At 37.6% G+C, this 17,816-nt stretch overlaps 2 protein-coding genes across 3 annotated transcripts in view; one reads left to right on the plus strand and one right to left on the minus strand.

Moving 5' to 3' along the window:
• Nucleotides 1-4,963, plus strand: part of LOC115437353 (protein Niban-like) — a 27,186-nt gene extending 22,223 nt beyond the window's left edge. Inside the window, exon 14 of the mRNA XM_030160580.1 lies at nt 2,954-4,963. Coding sequence (XP_030016440.1) covers nt 2,954-4,752 — 1,799 coding nt within the window. The 3' untranslated portion in view covers nt 4,753-4,963. The remainder of the gene's footprint in view (nt 1-2,953) is intronic.
• The window catches only part of LOC115437141 (kinesin-associated protein 3-like), a 21,892-nt gene extending 4,207 nt beyond the window's left edge, over nt 1-17,685 (minus strand). Inside the window, exons 1-20 of one of the 2 annotated variants that reach the window (XM_030160288.1) lie at nt 17,523-17,685; nt 16,279-16,410; nt 15,498-15,655; nt 14,907-14,968; nt 14,529-14,670; nt 14,336-14,435; nt 14,127-14,251; nt 13,921-14,019; nt 13,622-13,800; nt 13,296-13,458; nt 13,040-13,140; nt 12,837-12,945; nt 12,530-12,642; nt 12,283-12,448; nt 11,605-11,730; nt 11,418-11,516; nt 10,230-10,315; nt 9,981-10,137; nt 9,017-9,101; nt 7,169-8,906 (exon numbers count right to left, since the gene is read on the minus strand). In XM_030160288.1, the coding sequence (XP_030016148.1) occupies nt 8,804-8,906; nt 9,017-9,101; nt 9,981-10,137; nt 10,230-10,315; nt 11,418-11,516; nt 11,605-11,730; nt 12,283-12,448; nt 12,530-12,642; nt 12,837-12,945; nt 13,040-13,140; nt 13,296-13,458; nt 13,622-13,800; nt 13,921-14,019; nt 14,127-14,251; nt 14,336-14,435; nt 14,529-14,670; nt 14,907-14,968; nt 15,498-15,655; nt 16,279-16,410; nt 17,523-17,551 (2,334 nt within the window). In that variant the 5' untranslated portion in view covers nt 17,552-17,685 and the 3' untranslated portion in view covers nt 7,169-8,803. Of the gene's footprint in view, nt 1-7,168; nt 8,907-9,016; nt 9,102-9,980; nt 10,138-10,229; nt 10,316-11,364; nt 11,517-11,604; nt 11,731-12,282; nt 12,449-12,529; nt 12,643-12,836; nt 12,946-13,039; nt 13,141-13,295; nt 13,459-13,621; nt 13,801-13,920; nt 14,020-14,126; nt 14,252-14,335; nt 14,436-14,528; nt 14,671-14,906; nt 14,969-15,497; nt 15,656-16,278; nt 16,411-17,522 lie in introns of those variants that run through there. The other variant, XM_030160289.1, reaches the window with a different exon arrangement.
• Between the last annotated feature and the right edge of the window lie 131 nt (nt 17,686-17,816).

Genomic DNA, 17,816 nt, shown 5'->3' on the forward strand with positions numbered 1-17,816 from the left:
GGAATAAGTGAGGGATCTTCCTCTTTTATGCGATTCAGAACAGGTTGCCAGGTACTGAAAAACTTAATGGCGCACCCTCTTATAGAATATCTGATTTTTTCCAATGTTAAGTGATGTAAAAGATCCAGAAGCCAAGATTTAAATGTTAGAGGTTGTTTATCTTTCCATTTTAGTAGTATTAGTCTACGAGTTAGAAGAGTGGTGAAGATAATTAGATTTTTAGATTTTTGGTTAAAAGAATGCGATGTAATGCCAAATATTGCAGTTGTTGCCTCGGGTTCAATATGAGACCCTGTTACAGGTTGGGCACATGAGGTCATTTACAGAAAGTCTTCAATTGTACATTTAAGCCAGAAATTACCATAAAAATAAAAATGCCAAAAGATGTAGGTTTTGTATTATTATTGATTATTTTACTCATTTTTCTATTTAGTTTCATTGTCATGGAGGGACAGAAAAAATGTTCTTACATGTTGGATGATTTGGAAAATTTCAATACAATAACAATACTATGCTTGTTACTAAGTGTTTGTTGTGCTTTTGTAGATTCACTTTGCATAATGCACATATATGAATGATAAACTGAGGCATAATATTGTTAAAATTGCACTTATTTTTCTCTAGAAATTTCAGGTTGTTCATTTTTGTTCAAGATAATCACTTTTTTTATTATTAAATTTTTTTGTTCAGTGTTTTTATTACATATCTAGTCAAAGAAAAGCATAATACAGTCATTGTTTTTTTTTTGTTTTTGAACCCAAACCCATGAACATTTCCACCCTGTTGCACCAAAAAAAAAAAAAAGAAAAAAAAAAAATCTAATAAATAAATAAATAATTGACAATAATAAATAAATAAATAAATACATAAATAACGAACACAGACATTAGTCATAGACTCATATCAATTAAGACTACTCTGGAATAAGTGAGGGATCTTCCTCTTTTATGTGTACAGGTTGCCAGATACTGAAAAATTTATTGGCGCATCCTCTTATGGAATATTTGATTTTTTCCAATGTTAAGTGATGTAAAAGATCCAGAAACAAAGATTTAAATGTTAGAGGTTGTTTATCTTTCCATTTTAGTAGTATTAGTCTATGAGTTAGAAGAGTGGTGAAGACAATTAGATTTTTAGATTTTTGGTTAAAAGAATGCGATGTAATGCCAAATATTGCAGTTGTTGCCTCGGGTTCAATATGAGACCCTGTTACAGGTTGGGCACATGAGGTCATTTACAGAAAGTCTTCAATTTTTTTTTACATTTAAGCTTGAAATTACCATAAAAATAAAAATGCCAAAAGATGTAGGTTTTGTATTATTATTGATTATTTTACTCATTTTTCTATTTAGTTTCATTGTCATGGAGAGACAGAAAATATTTGTGTACATGTCAGGTTGATTTGGAAAATTTTAAGACAATAACAATACTATGCCTGTTACTAAATATTTGTTGTGCTTTTGTAGACCCACTTTGCATAATGCACATATATGAATGATAAACTGAGGCATAATATTGTTAAAATTGTGCTTATTTTTCTCTAGAAATTTCAGGTTGTTCAAGATAATCACTTTTTTTAAATTATTATTTAATTTAACCCTTTCATGCATAGTGTTCACTCCAGTGGACAGTTATTCTACAGCTGTTTTCTTATATATTCATGGGTTTTGTTGTTTTAGTTCTATATCAGCCAACACAGTGGACACTTATGCACCATCCCATACACTGCAGTTCATACCATTACTGTAAATTTGCTGTTCTTGATAAACCTGATCTGCAGTAATATGTTTCAGTGTAAATCAATTGCTAGTTATTATTAGACTGTAATTAAGTTTTCTTAATCAAAAAGGTTTGTTTTTTGCATTTTATCTCCATGAAGTGAGTAATAATTAGTATTTGAGAAAGTTAAAATTTGAGAAAACATCAGATTAGCGGCAGGAATTTTTTTTTATTTCATAGTTTTCACACAGTGTATCACTTTTTGATGATGGGTTTTAAATAGATGTTTCTTTGCTTCAAAAACTAAACGTATGGTGTCCAGCTGAGTGGACATTTTTGTAACTCCATGAAAAATAGGTTCATACCTAAAGACAAATAAAAACACTCAGGAAAAAAAAAATCTCACCTAAGGTTCTCATAATTCATGCATGAAAGGGTTAATCTTTAATTGTACTTTTTTCACTAAAACAAAGAGAAAAGTTTAGAGTTGTCATTATTTACAGGCTGTTCACTATTATTTACTGGTCTGGCATGTTTGAGATCATATTTGGCTATGTGGCCCCTGAACTAAAAGGGGTTTGACACCCCTGTTCTAAGGTGTTCTTAACCCTTTCAGGCATGAAATACGAGAGGCTTTATCAAGATTTTTTTCCTGAGTGATTTTATTCCTCTAGGCATTAAAAAAATGTGATTGAATATTTTTTTATGAACCTATTTTGCAAAAATATCTACTCAGCTGGACACCATGCATTTAATTTTTGAAGCAATGAAACATATTTACTGATATAATGTGTGAAAACTATGAAATAAAAACATTTTTAATGCAGCTAATCTGATGTTTTCTCATATTTTAACATACACTAGTACTAGTCATTACTCACTTCATGGAGATAATATGCAAAAAAAAACCTTTTTGTCAAAAAAAAAACTGTTAATTGCATTCTAATAACGATAGCAAGCAACTGATTTACACTCAAACAGGTTACAGCAGATCAGGTTTATGAAGAAAAGCAAAGTTACAGTAACGGTTTGAATTGCAGAGTATGGCTGATATGGAACTAAAACTGATGTGAAACTAAAACAACAAAATCCATGAATATACAGAGAACAGCTGTAGAATAGCTGTCTACTGTAGTGACCACTATGCATGAAAGGGTTAAAACACTCTGAATCTGAGTATCTGTTAAATATTACATGTGACCAAACTCATTCTTTTTTTGGTTCTTTTTTTCAGCGGTCCAGGATGCTGCCAGTAAGAAGAGCAACAATCTGTTCCTGGATACATCGGATCTGGCCATCAGTCAGTACAGCCTCCTGGGTCAGACCCCTCCTCGTTCTGCACCAGGCAGCCCAGCCATCCACGCTCGAGATTCCTCTTGTGTTGTTCCTGCTCAAGATAATGAATCTGCTCCCACTGTGGAGGAGGAAAATCAGAAAGTCCTATCTTATCCAGAACCCAATGCTGATGCCATACCTGACCCCAGTGGCTCCCAAACATCAGAGGTTCTGTCTCCAGTTATCGTGGTGACTCAGGAAATTGATGCATCTGTGACCAAGGAGGATTCTTGCATTGAGAAATCATGTGAAGATGTTCATCCTGGAGCCGCCACACCATCAGCAGTGGATTCACCTGCAACTGGACCCTGCAGCTCTGACACAGATCCACCTAAAATAGAAGAACCACCAGAATCACCTGACACTACTATCCTGGTCTCTCCTGACCGTTTACTGTCCTCTGAGTCCACCCCACCGTCCACAGATGTCCCAGCTGATAGTGCTCAAAGTGATCGTCCTTCACCCCCTGAAACCTCTGCTCCACCGGATCATACAACCTCAGATCAGGGATCAGAGGAGTCGCCATCACCCCCTCCCAGCACAGACAGCACAGTGAAAATGAGCCTCGTCTCTCTGAGTGAAGCGATTGTTTGTAACTCTGCAGCACCTGTGGAAAGAAATACTATGGTTCAGCAGTCGACAGACAGAGCTGTGTATCTGACAGGAGACATTAGAGACAACTGGGAGATGGACAGAGTGAAAGAGGAGAATCAGAAAGAGGCAGCAGAGAAGGAGGAAGTTACAGAGAAACAGGAGTCAGAGGGACAAGAGAAAGAAAAAGTAAAAGATGAAGAAGAATCAGAGGGACAAGAGAAAGAAAAAGTAAAGGATGAAGAAGAGGCGGAGGGACAAGAGAAAGAAAAAGATGAAGGAGAATCAGAGGGACAAGAGGAAGAAAAAGTAAAAGACAAAGAAGAGGTGGAGGGACAAGAGAAAGAAAAAGTAAAAGACAAAGAAGAGGTGGAGGGACAAGAGGAAGAAAAAGTAAAAGACAAAGAAGAGGTGGAGGGACAAGAGAAAGACAAAGTAAAAGATGGAGAATCAGAGGGACAAGAGAAAGAAAAAGTAAAAGACAAAGAAGAATCAGAGGAACAAGAGAAAGAAAAAGTAAAGGATGAAGAAGTGGTGGACGGACAAGACAAAGAAAAAGTAAAAGATGAAGAAGAGGTGGAGGGACAAGACAAAGAAAAGGTGACTGAGAAAGAAGAGGGAGAAGGACAAGAGAAAGAAAAAGTGAAAGATGAAGAAGAGTCAGATGGACAACACAGAGAAAAAGTGACTGACAATGAAGAGAGGGATGAACAAGAGACTGAAAATGCAATTGAGAAAGAGCAGACAGAGGAAGAAGAGAAGGAGATGACAAAAGAAGCGAGTGGTGAAAGCTGCTGCAGGCCCTGTGAATCACCAGCAGAGGACGCTGTCATGTTGACACCATCTCAGGTGGTCAGGGAGGAGGAGGTAAATAAGGAGAAGACAGAAGAAAATGAGAAGAAGGCAGAAAATCAAGAAGATCGAGCAGAAAAAGATGCAAATATAGACGAAGAGGAGGAGGCGGTTCTTCAGCCAATCAAATCCCAGCCAGAGGGCGGTGCTGAGCTGCCATTGGACAGTGTGGCTGTCATCAGAGGACTTGTCACTGAGGTTATTGAGGTGGAAACAATCGTGTCACCATGTCCTGACAGCAGTTTTGCACCCTGACATCCTGTTACTATGACAACTGTAAAACAACGTAATGACTACTGAGTTTATGTTTCTCCCTCAGGATTATACAGAGTTAGAAATCAGTCCATTATTCCAGAAACACATTTTACATTATTTAAATTAAAATGAGCATTTTTCATAATTAACCACGTTTTACTGTATCTGTTGGAATACATACAATAAACACCAAAGTCTTTCTACAACTTGACTTTCTGTTGATAATTAAGAAGGTCACATATCATCAACATTAGATCTTAAAGCAGTGGTTTCAACTAGTCTGAGAATAGTGTAACACCACCAACAGTGAAATTTAAGACTTAGTGTATTTCCTGTTCTGTTGCAGTGGGGTTGGACGTCAGTAATGCTTCAGATGTGAGTATAGAAAATCGGCTAAAATTTGCTTAGAGGTCTTATTTATGTCTTTGTGCATAAGAAATCAGTATAAGTGAATCCCCAAAGGAACTTTGTGTTGGTAAATGCTAGTTATGCAAATTTACAGGATTTCAGTTCTGTTGCAACATGTTGATGGTCATATGAACTATGTTGTCAGCTCAAAAATGTCCAATTTCATCACAATTAATGCTATATTTTCATGTCACAAATGGCCAAGTTATATTTCAACTGAATTTACCTGAAAAACAAATATTCTATTCTTTTAGATTCCCCAGTTTTTCTTACAAGATTATATACTACATATCACATGTTTTATTTTTACAGGTTGCAATATGGAGTATGGTGCTGATCCATCCTGCTTATGTTACGCCAATACATACATTAAGAATGTCACACGTCACTTTAAATCAACAGTTTTCGAATAATAAGCATTTTTATAAAGAAATAACAATTCTATATTGTTATTTACTCTTTAGTATGATGATAAACTATACAATAAATAATTATGATCCTAGTTTTTGCACAGGGATCATTTGTGGAAACGGTGACATGGCTGCCGAGCATCAGTATGATGGGATCTGTAACAACCATGTCACATCCGTCCACTGACACATTTTGTGTTTTTGTGTCAGCTGTTATTGTTTTAGACCCACAATACTAACATTTATGAATAAGAGGAGAATTAACAATAGTAAGTATATAAGTTTATTACTAATAAAGTACTGGTACTGACCAGATCATCATGGGTAATGTCACATCCGTCCACCAGCAAAAGTTTTCACATACACGTGCTATTCAAAATCCAATATTTCTGAAAATATAGCTTCCACTGTCAAATAATATCAGTAGTCTGTGCACAAAGGTATTAGCATTATTTCAACACAGTTCTATGCATTTCTTACGACTTGCTTTTTTGACAAAAATGGCCGCTCATTCAACCCCCTAAGTAAATTTTAGCTGAAGTTACTGGATGATGCTTGACATTTGTTGTTGGTGTTTTTACAGTGACTTTATTTTTCTATCTTCCAATACAATATCAAAGCCTTCATACCCAAAATATTTAACAAGAGTGTTTTCATGCATAAGGTGCAATATAATTCAAATTATTATTGTGCTACACACATTTGCAACAAACACTAAATTTAATCGATTTAAGACCTGTTATATTAAAGACACATCGATGACTAAAATTAAAATTATTAGATTTTAGACTTAACTAAAACCGTGACCAAGAATCAGACACTTGTACAGAAAGTGAAACTGTCTCTTTATTCATAAAAAATTTGAGTTCACATTCAGGTTTAGATGTTCTAAGTCAGCCCTGTTAAAGCTGTGTCGTACTTTCATTATGATGAAGATGCAGAAAATATTTGTGAACATATCAAGCATAGGTGGATAATTTTAGGTGATTTTTTTAAATGGAAATCCTTGTTTCACTATAGTCAGTTTTTGCTACATCTACATAACTCACATTAGCAAAAAGCAACTTCCATGAGAAACAAAAGAGATTAAAAATGGAGTTTTATTTTCCTGGTGATTTCTTGCCTTTAAATTAGTTCTTGTCTCGGCGATGAATTTCTGCCCAGGTTAAAGTAGGGAAAATATGAATCCTGCTCAAAACTCAACCCATGACTTACTTTGTTATAGATTTACAAAGGATGTTTGTGTACTGGGTTGTTACTAAACTTGTAAAACTTGTTGCCTTTTCCTTTTAAGGCCGCCTGTTATTTTTTTGACCTGTGCTAGTACTGTAATATGTTTGGCCTTTTACATCCTGAGCTGTGTTTTATACTCCACTGATCAACAAATGGTACAAAATGCTAAAAAAATAAACAGGAGACATAGCATCTGAATATTTTGCTATGAACTTGTCTAAGAAGCAAGATAAAACATTAAACTGATCTCAGAAAGTGTTTTGCTGTTAAGCGCTTACTGTCAAATCATTGTATTTACACATTGTCCCGATGCCGCCTTTTAGTATCATGTATTTGTGAACACATATTAAACCAGAAAAATCATATGAAATGCCAATTTTTATTTTAGCAAACAACTTGATGAAAGACAGAAATGGAGAAAATGTAGTCCAGTACTCGCTTACAGTTTACAGTGTCTTGGTAAATATCAATAAAACTATAATAAAAAAACATAGTCGATATACATACGGTATTATAATAACTTACTATAAAAACAAAACATAACCATGCAAACTTCAACTATATGTGCAAATATGCCTATAAATAATACAGTATGTGGCTAACTGTCAGTGTCCTGCAAATCCAGTATGTCTTACACAGTATCCTCTTCATTAAGGTAAGGTATATAAGGTAGTTTAGTTCATGGCACAATGCATTTATTCTGGAAAGAAACATTCGCATTATTCACCCAGCTAACCCTGCTATTTAAGTCTATGAGTGATTAACCACAGTCCTTGGTGTATTTAGAAATTGACCTTGTCTGTAAGTGTTGCAATAGCCCTAGGAATACAGGCTCAACAATGATATTGTGTGCAGGACACAGGACATCCTGCTATAGACAGGAAATATACCAGTTAAAACACAACTGATGGGACCAGAGCTCTGCTTTTAAAAGCACAGAAACTACAGCTTCTGATGTCTTTATTTCTTTTATCAAGGAGGGTGGGTTCCCTTGACTGACTGTCTAGGAAATGTTAAAAATGCAGATTAAGCATGAGTACATTTACCCTCAAGGACCCTGTTAGTTACAGTTTTGGACAAACTGTTCAGTTCTTGGCCTAAATCACAGCTACTAAACCTGCTGCCAATGACTCAAAGGGCTTAAGGGTTGAAATGACAGCTGTACAGGGATGAGTGATTTAGTGCATAACCAAAAAAAAGAAAGTCTGTGTCTTGTGTCACTCATTTATGTAATACTGCTATGGTTTGATACCTGTAACTTATGTTTTCTTTAACATTTGTCTGTCTGCCAAATACGATCACACTATGTTTTGGATCAGATTCATCTTAAAGGACAGATCCTTTTTCTAAGCAGCAGCTATTGGAAGTGGCTGCCAGGAAGGTTTGATGCTTTTTTTTTTAACAATGGCACAGACATGTGATAACATGCAAAGTGTGACCTGTGAGGGCCATAAAGGAGGGAAAACAGGAACATTTTCCACTGCCCTCCAAGTAAGAAAAAAAAAAAAAAAAAAAAAACAGCTATCAAAGTGCTCTAAGCTTTAGGCATCTTTTCCAATGTGCCTCATCTACAATAACAAAGACAGAAGAGAGAAGGTTTAAAAAAAAATCTGTATGTAGGAGAAACAGGTCAAAACGTATTAACATGTATTATAAGAAATGTTACATCTGCTGACATTCTTTAACTTACTTGCTGGGAACAATCCATAAGCAAGTTGTAAGGAAGACTTAACTACTCATTGTTTCTAATGATGGTTAAGTAAATGAAATGAAATGGATAATGAGATGTGTTGAGCTGCTATGGTGTTGGGAACCAGATAGAGACATGTGTGATACGTAGTTAATCCATGTTTCATAGCAGCATTCATAACCTACACAACAGGGATGCAGACAGTGACAATTCACCTTAAGATAGTGGTGATGGACATGCAAGAGGATGATGGGGAATGATACAAAGGTTACGCATGTCCTGAAGTGTTCAGACCATGTGTGTGTGTTGTTTATGTGTACTGATAGAAGGGCTGCTCATCGGGTCTAAAGCCGTACGCAGTAGCCGGTCGTCCAGGAGATGAGCTGGTCTGGTCGAAGACGTCACTGCCATCTCTGAAAAACAAAATTGAAGGTTACTTCTATCATGTAAGTGAAGGTTTAACAATGCAAAAGGTGAAATAAATCGAAGAAAAATGAATAATGTGAGCGCTGCTTTAGCTCACCCCACATGATGTGAGTCTCCGTTCTGTGCCTGAAGATCCCCAAAGAAATCTGGACTGACTGAACCATCTGCTGGAGTAATTCCATCTGCAGACAGACAGTAGATACACACATCAAACATTTAATAACGAGAATGCAATGTTGTTACACATGTACTGATAGTGACTTTTCGTTACACTTAGCAGTAAGATTAATGTTTTCTAGTTATTATTACAGCAGCAAAGACATCATCTCACTTTGTTCGAAGGTGAATAAGCCTAAAAAAGTCTTTGTAAAATAGATCTTAACAGCCTCTCTAACAGAAATTCAGCTTTGTTAACATGTCTAATAACCAACTTTTTGGTTACAAGAAGATTTATAAGGGGGGAAAAAGTCTTAGAAAATCTTAAAATGATCAGCTACAATCTGCCCTTCCATTGTGTATTATACTCAACAAGATCATTAAGACTTCATGGCTACATTACTAGTTGTGGCTAAATCAGTGGCTTCTAAAACATTTTAGCTGAAACAAACACACAACATGATATTTAATATGAACAAATAATGTAAAAAAAAATAAATTAATTAAAACTGTCAAAAAATAAGAACTAATTTTATATTCTGAAAAGAAAACCATCAGTCACTTAAAAAAAACAGACAAGAAAAGGAAACAAACAAAAAGAGAGAAAAAATATGCTGCCATAAGACAATACCATCATGCTGTCATATCATTAATGAATAATCCACATCTGTAAAACTTATTATCACAGGACTCAGTACATTGATGTCCCCTGTTAAGATGGCTGTAATTTTCTAAAAACTTTTACTATGCTCTCTGTTACTCAAACACAAGTTACCTGTGCCTTTGCAGTGCAAATTCCCCTGGACAGATCCCCTGTTGTGTTTTCCATAGTGATCAGTGGGAAACCTATTGTCCGAGAATCCAAACCCTTTTGTGATGTTAATAACAACTTATCATGTGCTTACCTGCGCTGTAGAACAGGTCAGTCCTGTCATTGTCGTTGTCATAGAGATAAGGTTCAGAATCATCAGCCTGGCGACTCTCGACCATCTCCAACCATTGGTTGTTATGGAAACGGAACTTTTCTGACTGTATCTTCCTGCCCCACTCTTCATCATACTCCTGGAAGATAAAGTGTTTGTGTAAATAGTCTCTGCTGCTGTGATGACACTGGTCTGTGAAATGCTCTGTGTACGTGTAAGAACTGAACTTACAGCAATAATATCAAGAGTGTTGTCGCACACTTTTCTTATTTCAGTGTTCTTGTCATGCATCAGATCTATCAGATAGGCTGGAGCCTCTGGATGGAGGGTTAAGGAAGACCTGACAGTCTGTGTGATGTATCCCACATCACATTAACACTTTCAGTGCCATGGGCCGATTAAATCGGCTTTACGAAAACAACCTGTAAAGTGCCACGGGCCGATCAGATCGGCTTTGGAGAACACGCCATATTTGTGTACAAACAAACCATCCACCCCCATTTCTTTCTCACATTTCGATGACGTTCTTTCTGTGTCCCCCTTTTGAGACCAAGCAGACGGGAATTTGAGGTCACGCGACCGAATAATATTTTTATATCTTTTTAATGTTTCTTATTCTCCGGTGTTTCATCAGAGGGAGCCCTCCATGCCGGGGGGCGGCTGTGGACTCCGGGGGCTGTGGCGCCTTCTCTCACTGGGGTCCGCTCCTTTCTGGTGGGTGGGGGTCCCAGTTGGCCCTCTCCCACTAGTTGGGATGCGGGGCTGTGTTGCTGGTGCCTGGTCGCCGGCTGCCTCCTGGTGCGGAAGGCTCCCTGAGACAGCGCCTCCTAAATTGATGTTTTACTTTTACTTGTACATTTTTGTTCTGGTCTACCCGTGCTCAGTCAGTCTTCTTAAGTATGTGTGAGCTTGTGGGTTTGTATGTATATGTGTGTGTGTGCGGGTGAGTGGGTGGGTGTGGGTGGGGGGCGGTACTGATTTTTAAACTGATATGTAAAGCACTTTGTGCTACAGTTTTTAATGTATGAAAAGTGCTATGTAAATAAAGATTATTATTATTATTATTATTATTATTATTATTATTATTATTATTATAAATTATGCAAATTACGATCAATAATGAATCGGCTGCGTCCGGTGCGTTTTGGATCTAATCAGCAATCGGTCGGATGTTACCGAGCGGTTTCCTGCAGCATTCTTCAAATATTATAAAAACGATGCGAAATACTGAAAAACGGCCAAATTCTGTGGCACTTTTAAGGCTTATTAGCCCCTTAACTGTCTGGCACTTAAAGAGTTAAACACAGTTTTTGAAAGAAACTGCTGCATCAAAGCAGGTACATGTACTGTGAGACAACACTGTTACGTCTTATTTAATATACATTTATAAAGGTAGTGAGTACATTGAAGGAAGGATACGAGTATCTTTGATGATGACATCTCGTGTTGCTTGATGGAAAACCATCTGATAGAAGACGTAGACAATCTGACACACAAACTCATCATCCTCTTGTTGAGCTGCATTCAACACACAGAAAGCATGGTTATAATAATGAGCATATTTTTAACACTTATGTGCAACAAACCGAACCGGAGAATGTGTTACCATTCAGTAGTTCAATAAGTGCAGGAATGATGCCAGACTTGGCCAACATGGCAGCGCAGGCATCGTCCATGGAAACTGTTCCAATCATAATCACCACCTCCAGAATAAGATCATCTTCTGCTGAGCCTGAAACACACACACCATTGAACAACATTAGTTTAATTTGACCTAATTCATCTTTCTATATGAATGAATTTGATAAGAATGATAAGTCAAAATTATTCAACAAAATATACAGTGTAAAAGTTGAGCAAAATAAGCTGAAAATCATTGAAATACAATGATTAAGTGAGGCTGGTTAGAACAGAATGTAAGTGAGACTATGGTATAATTGCTTTTTTTGTAGATGATGTATCAACTGTTTTATATATTACACATTGTTTCTTGATTGAGTGTGAATGTGAGGGAAGTGGAGAAGCCCTCAAGGGATGTATGTGTTTGAGTTTGAGCTCAAATATCAACAGTGTTTCTCTGGGATGGTTTAGAGTGTTACTGCTGAGAGTTACTGTAACTACCTCGTCACTGCAAAACCTCAGTCTGCCTGAAAAAATATACAACCTTAAGACTGATCGTTTTAGGAAAAACCAATGGCTCTAAAAACAGATTTAAATTATTATTACAGCGTCTCTGTTTCATCTGTATCTTAATGATATTCATTAGACGTCAAAAAGTAAACACCTGGCTTCAGTCTGTCTTTGAGGTAGGGAACCAGGTTGTACTCCTTCAGCACCAGCTCCCAGTCCAGGTCTGGGATGGTGAGATTGGCCAGAGTCCCCAGACACTCCAGAACCCACTCCTCCTCTTCTTCTGCTCGGATCTCCGCTGCCAGGTCACCTACATAGTCCTGATGCACAGAAAGGATAAGCATTTCAGATGATGGTCACCATTAAAAGACAACCAATAACTGTGTTCAATTAGTACTAACTATAAAGATAGGTTTAGTTGGCCCATCGTGTTGTGAGATGTTTCTGATCATCTTCATCAGGAGGCAGTCTTTCATCTTCAGAGCTCTTTTCATGAGCATCTTCAGGCCATTTCCTACAGAGACAGATGAACAGGGTTAATTTTAAAACAACGATAAATCTGTAAAAGATCCAGGACTGAACAACACCAAAGACAGGATTTATGACTGACTGTTGTTCTTCAGTGACATTAATATGACATTCATACAGTGTAAGCACCTATACTGACTGTTTGTCCATGAACTAAATACTGAATAGCTCCTTCTGTACCTTCACACATGAGCTGCGCATTCCTCTTATTGGCTGCCAGGTTAATGCAGATGGAGATGAGCTCAGTTTCGATATCCTCCTCACCATGCTCATACAGCATATGCATAAGCTGCGCACAGATATACAGTTTCAGCTCAAAATGTCAAAGTCAACAGCTCTTATTTATACTCAGTTTGCAGTGAATTTAATTCTTTTTGCTGTACCTGAGGTATGCAGTCGGTGTAAACAAACATGGCCTTGAAACGGTCATCGATGCTAATGTGATAGAGGATACGCATGGCTACTTGACGGTGGTTCTCATCACCTGCATGAAAACAAATATCAGCCAATATATTTATATACTCAAGCTGAGGTCAGCCAGTTCTCAGCTCTGCATCTTGTCCTTCCAACATCGTAAAACAGTTTCATCATCTTGATTGTTGGGTCTGAACTCAGCTTTAAATGACATAGAAGTCTTACCCATGAGTGCAGTGAGTTTTGGTAACAGTCCAACTTCCACCATCTTGGCTCTCAGGCCTGAGTCAAAGGAGAGGTTGAGCAGCAGACGTAGAGTGAGATTCATCAGGTCATCGTGGTCACAAGGAACTAAGCGAGCCAGTCGCTCTACAGTGTCCATCTCAGCCTATCAATCATATCATAGATAAAAAAAATATTAGTTCACACTAAAATCTGTGGGTACTACAGAGAGGAGGATATGGTTTTGGAGTTTTAATGGTATTTGTTGACAACAGGAAAATAATACAATAGAGCAACGGCTTCATCTTTAAGTACATCAGCTTCCTCACCATGTCATTCTTGTTCTCTAGAAAGATGGAGAGTTTTTTGAGAAAGGACACCACCAGGACGAGCAGCTCATCATCGTCCCTCTCCAGAACTTTCACCAGCAAACCAACAATGTTTTTATTCCTCATCTTTAGTTCTGTTCTCGTGTCCTCTGCAAGGTTCAGCAACAGGTACAAAGACACTGGGAGCCAGGGAAAGTCAGAAGAAGAGATGAGGAAGAGATACATAGAATGTAAGGGGTCAACTGAAGTGGTTTCTTCCCTGGTAGTATAATGGTCTTTCAAAGTAAAAAGAAGCCTACCCCTGAGCAGCTGCTCCTGTTTGGCCAGAAGGCCCTGGTACTTCCTCATAGCCTTGTCCTGGTCTCTTCTTAAAGATCCGTTCTCTGGTGCTGACTCGCGTAAACAAAAACAGTGTTAAGGAACAGTTATTGGATATGCATGCAGGTCAGTAAAAAAGGCAAGAAAAATTAATAGGCAAGAAAAATGTCCTCTGGTGAAAGGATATAAGCTTTGTTCTTCTTGCGCAGCTCTTCACGCCACACGTCGTGTCTCTTCAGCTCATGTTCCACCACACTCATACACAAAGCACCGATTTTATAGTGACTCACCACTCCATGAAACTGGGAGAAACTGGAGGAAAAGCAGAAGGTAAGAGGCTGAAATAAAGCAGCGAGTCCTGTTGACAGGGCATCTATTCTTAAATGTGTCTGTTACCTGGAGAAGCAGAAGAAGATGTAGATGATGATGGTGGCCAGTTCTACACTCTGTTTCCAGTCCTCCCTCAAAACTCTGGCTAGAGCGCCTAAAGCTGCCTCTACACACAGAAAACACAGACAAATTCAAGTGGCAAATACAATCTATACTTGGAAAGCACCATTTGTATTAAAAAGGTAGAGAGAAACTATACCATTGTGGAGCAGCTCCTCCAGGTTGTCAGGGTTACGGGCAAGCTGCAGAATAAGGGCCGAACCTCTGATCTTCTCTGGGATGCCTTCATAGAGTAGCTCAATGTACTCATCCACTTTAGTTATACTGGCTTCCTCATTTATCTACATGAACAGAGACAACTATGAATCAAAACTTATACCTCATAAGATTATACAAAAATTATTTGTGACTGTGTTCACAGCCTTTGTTGGCAGAGGTGCACAAGGCAAACCTGAAAATACACTGTGAGTACCAGCATCTATGTGTTGGAAAGCTCAGCATCATCCAGAACCCCCCTAAAAATAATTAGAAGAATGCTGAAATGATAAGCAATCAGTTTGTATGATGAAGTTCTTACCTCCATCCCTTCAAATGGTGTCAACTCTCTGGGTTTCATTGGTCTTTTCTCTTTCTTCTCCACTGGTGACACAGGAAAATTAAATCAATGAAAAAATAACATACCTCACCACAAATAAATAACTCTTTGGACTCTTATACGTTTTATTCTCACAGTTTCCTCTTTTCCCAGATTGACCCATTATTGATTATGCATTTTTAGAGCCAACTACGGGTACAGTGTTGTAACAAGGTTAACTATTTCAGCCACACAATGGCCAGAATGGCATTCTCCTCCTTTCCACTATCTGCATGTTAAAACATTGAAAGTATCCCTTGCTACATGAAAGAACAACAACCAAGAAGCTGCAAATACTCATAGAATTGCAAAGACTATTTTGCTGTATCCTGCACCCAACTTCTTTAAACTAAAAGCCAAGTCTGATTAGTTTAAAGAAATTTAAAATAACTTAAAGTGTTATTTTACCCCATTCAAGAAAAATAGTGGATGGCATCAAACCTATCTCCAGAACTACAGCAGTGTTATGAAAAGGCAGAGAGAGGTCTGGTTATGAGAAACTACAGCAAGGATACAAACAGTGTCATGACTGACCTCTGCCTTCGACTGGAGAGGATTTCCTGTTCTGCAGGTAGTAGAGGAGCTGCTCCACCTGGGGCAAACGGGAAGCAGGGATGAGTTTACACTCCTCCACCACCTTCTTTGCCAGTGCACCCACATCGGTGCTGGGAGAAAGACTTTTCACTCGAATGCTGGAGGAGGAAGCAACGGGAAAGACAAAGAGAGAGGAGAGGTGTTTAAATTCAGTTCTACAATTTTATAGCTTATCATTAAATTTTTAAAAAATAAAGCTGGATTCTATCGTAAACATAAAGAATAAGATGTCCAACAGAACTCTTGTTTATTACTCAGAAAAATACCTGTTTTTATTTCATACATGGATGTTTTGGGAAAAAAATATTATGATTATGAGATTAATGAGATTTAAGGTTTGCTTATTTTCTATGGCCAGCAAACCATATCTCAACTAGAGGACATTTTCATTCTAATACATGTTAACTATAATGCTGAAACAGAAAGACGCTATTCCAAATACAAAGCAAGAGAGTAAGCATTATAATGTAACACAAATACAGACGGTCACAAAGATCAACGAATAGATCAATAATTTTACTGAGGAACAATTCATCATTGTATGAAGGAAAATAGAGACAAAAAGGAGCAGAAGGACTGAGAAATCAGATGTAACTATAACCCAACAATCAGTCAATTTAGCTCAACTATAATATATAAGGAGGGACAGAACAGTAAAGCCCAAATAAAGGTAGGAAGGGACAGAAAGGAAGTTGTGCATTAGAGGCAGGCTTGTGCTCACATTTTTTGGCCTTCCTTGCGTTCACCCAACATTTGACCTCCACCCTCCCCTAAGATGGATGCTTCCACCTCATAGTGGACCACTAGGGCTTTCTCTGTGGGATGGACATCTAAACTGCCAGCAGTCACTTTGCTGTGGGTGACAAAAGACACACAGTTATTACTTATAACTCTATAAACTTTCAAAAAGGTTAATTTAATGTAGATTGCATCTGGTTAAGGCTCAGTCTCCTAAGATCCGCCCTTATTATAAATCATTCACCGCCGATTGATAATTTATTTATAACGTTAAACAAAATTGGAGCTATTGTGTGAGTAGACTGAAGGCCAGGGCCATTAAAACACTTTGTAGGTCGTTTATCAGCTGATGGAACCAGACACTGACACGCCCAGATAGACTGAATGTACATACGGATGCTAGCTACGAAGCTAACCAACTAGCATACAGCGAGTTGCAGAATAAAAACACGTAACAGACAACTCTAAATGTATAAAACTAGTGGTTACAAAATTATATCAGATAAAAATCCTATGACGATTAGATAATGTTGTATGCTACCATTTTACATGTTGTTAGCTATGATGGCCATAATGGAATGGATGTTTAAAGGGAATACAATACCAGACCCTATTTACATTCCGCTTAAGTAAGCCCTAAAAATACCAATAAAAAACCTTATTTTTTGCAGACGTGCTAAGAAATGTTCACCATTCAATACAGCACAAATTACTTTCAATATTTGCCCATGAAAATATCCACAGTTTAAGGTTATATTATCAGAAGTTGCTGTTTTAGTCGAAGGTAAGCACCGAGAAAATTAATACAGAATTTCACATTTGTCAAGAGTTCGCTTGTAGATTACAAGATATCACAATAAACACTGATTTGCAATGTTTTTGTTTTTTTTTTTTTTTGTTGTTGTTATTTTTCATTAGGTATTTCTGGTCCCTGGCGATAAAGAGACATGGAAACTGAAGAAAGTAGTGAGTGGGATAAGAATTACGATAATCACTTGTATTAACGACAGACATTGTAATGTTGTTTATGTCAAGTACTGATTATATCTTTGCGTTTGGCCTGTTAAAAATAATACATTAACACCGAGTACAATATTGAGATTTGTCTGGCATCCATGAGTACGAGTGTTAGGCGAATTAAAAAGACGGACAGTAAGCTAACGTTTCCTCTTCCAAAAGAATTCAAGCTAGCTACAATTACGTTAACGTCGGTTCGTGGCGTCTTACCGTTTGAGGTAGCGTGCGTCATCCTGCATCTTCCTCAAATTTAGTGTTCCGGGTTTTTGAATTAACTTCACTTTATCACATTTAATGATTCTCTGAAATCACAACCAGAGAAATCCGAGTGCTGTGATACTTAGCAAGACAGTCTAAACAGCCTAGATGGACTACAAACATGGATGCCAATTTTCCTCTAAGCGAGCTGGTTGACGTTTGCACTACTGCCATCTAGTGATTGGGTGATGGAACAGCAACTGACAATTGAAATAAATGGAAGAAAAATGATTGTACACATCCCAT

Source organism: Sphaeramia orbicularis, chromosome 17 (genome assembly GCF_902148855.1).
Source record: "Sphaeramia orbicularis chromosome 17, fSphaOr1.1, whole genome shotgun sequence".
Taxonomy (NCBI): domain Eukaryota; kingdom Metazoa; phylum Chordata; class Actinopteri; order Kurtiformes; family Apogonidae; genus Sphaeramia; species Sphaeramia orbicularis.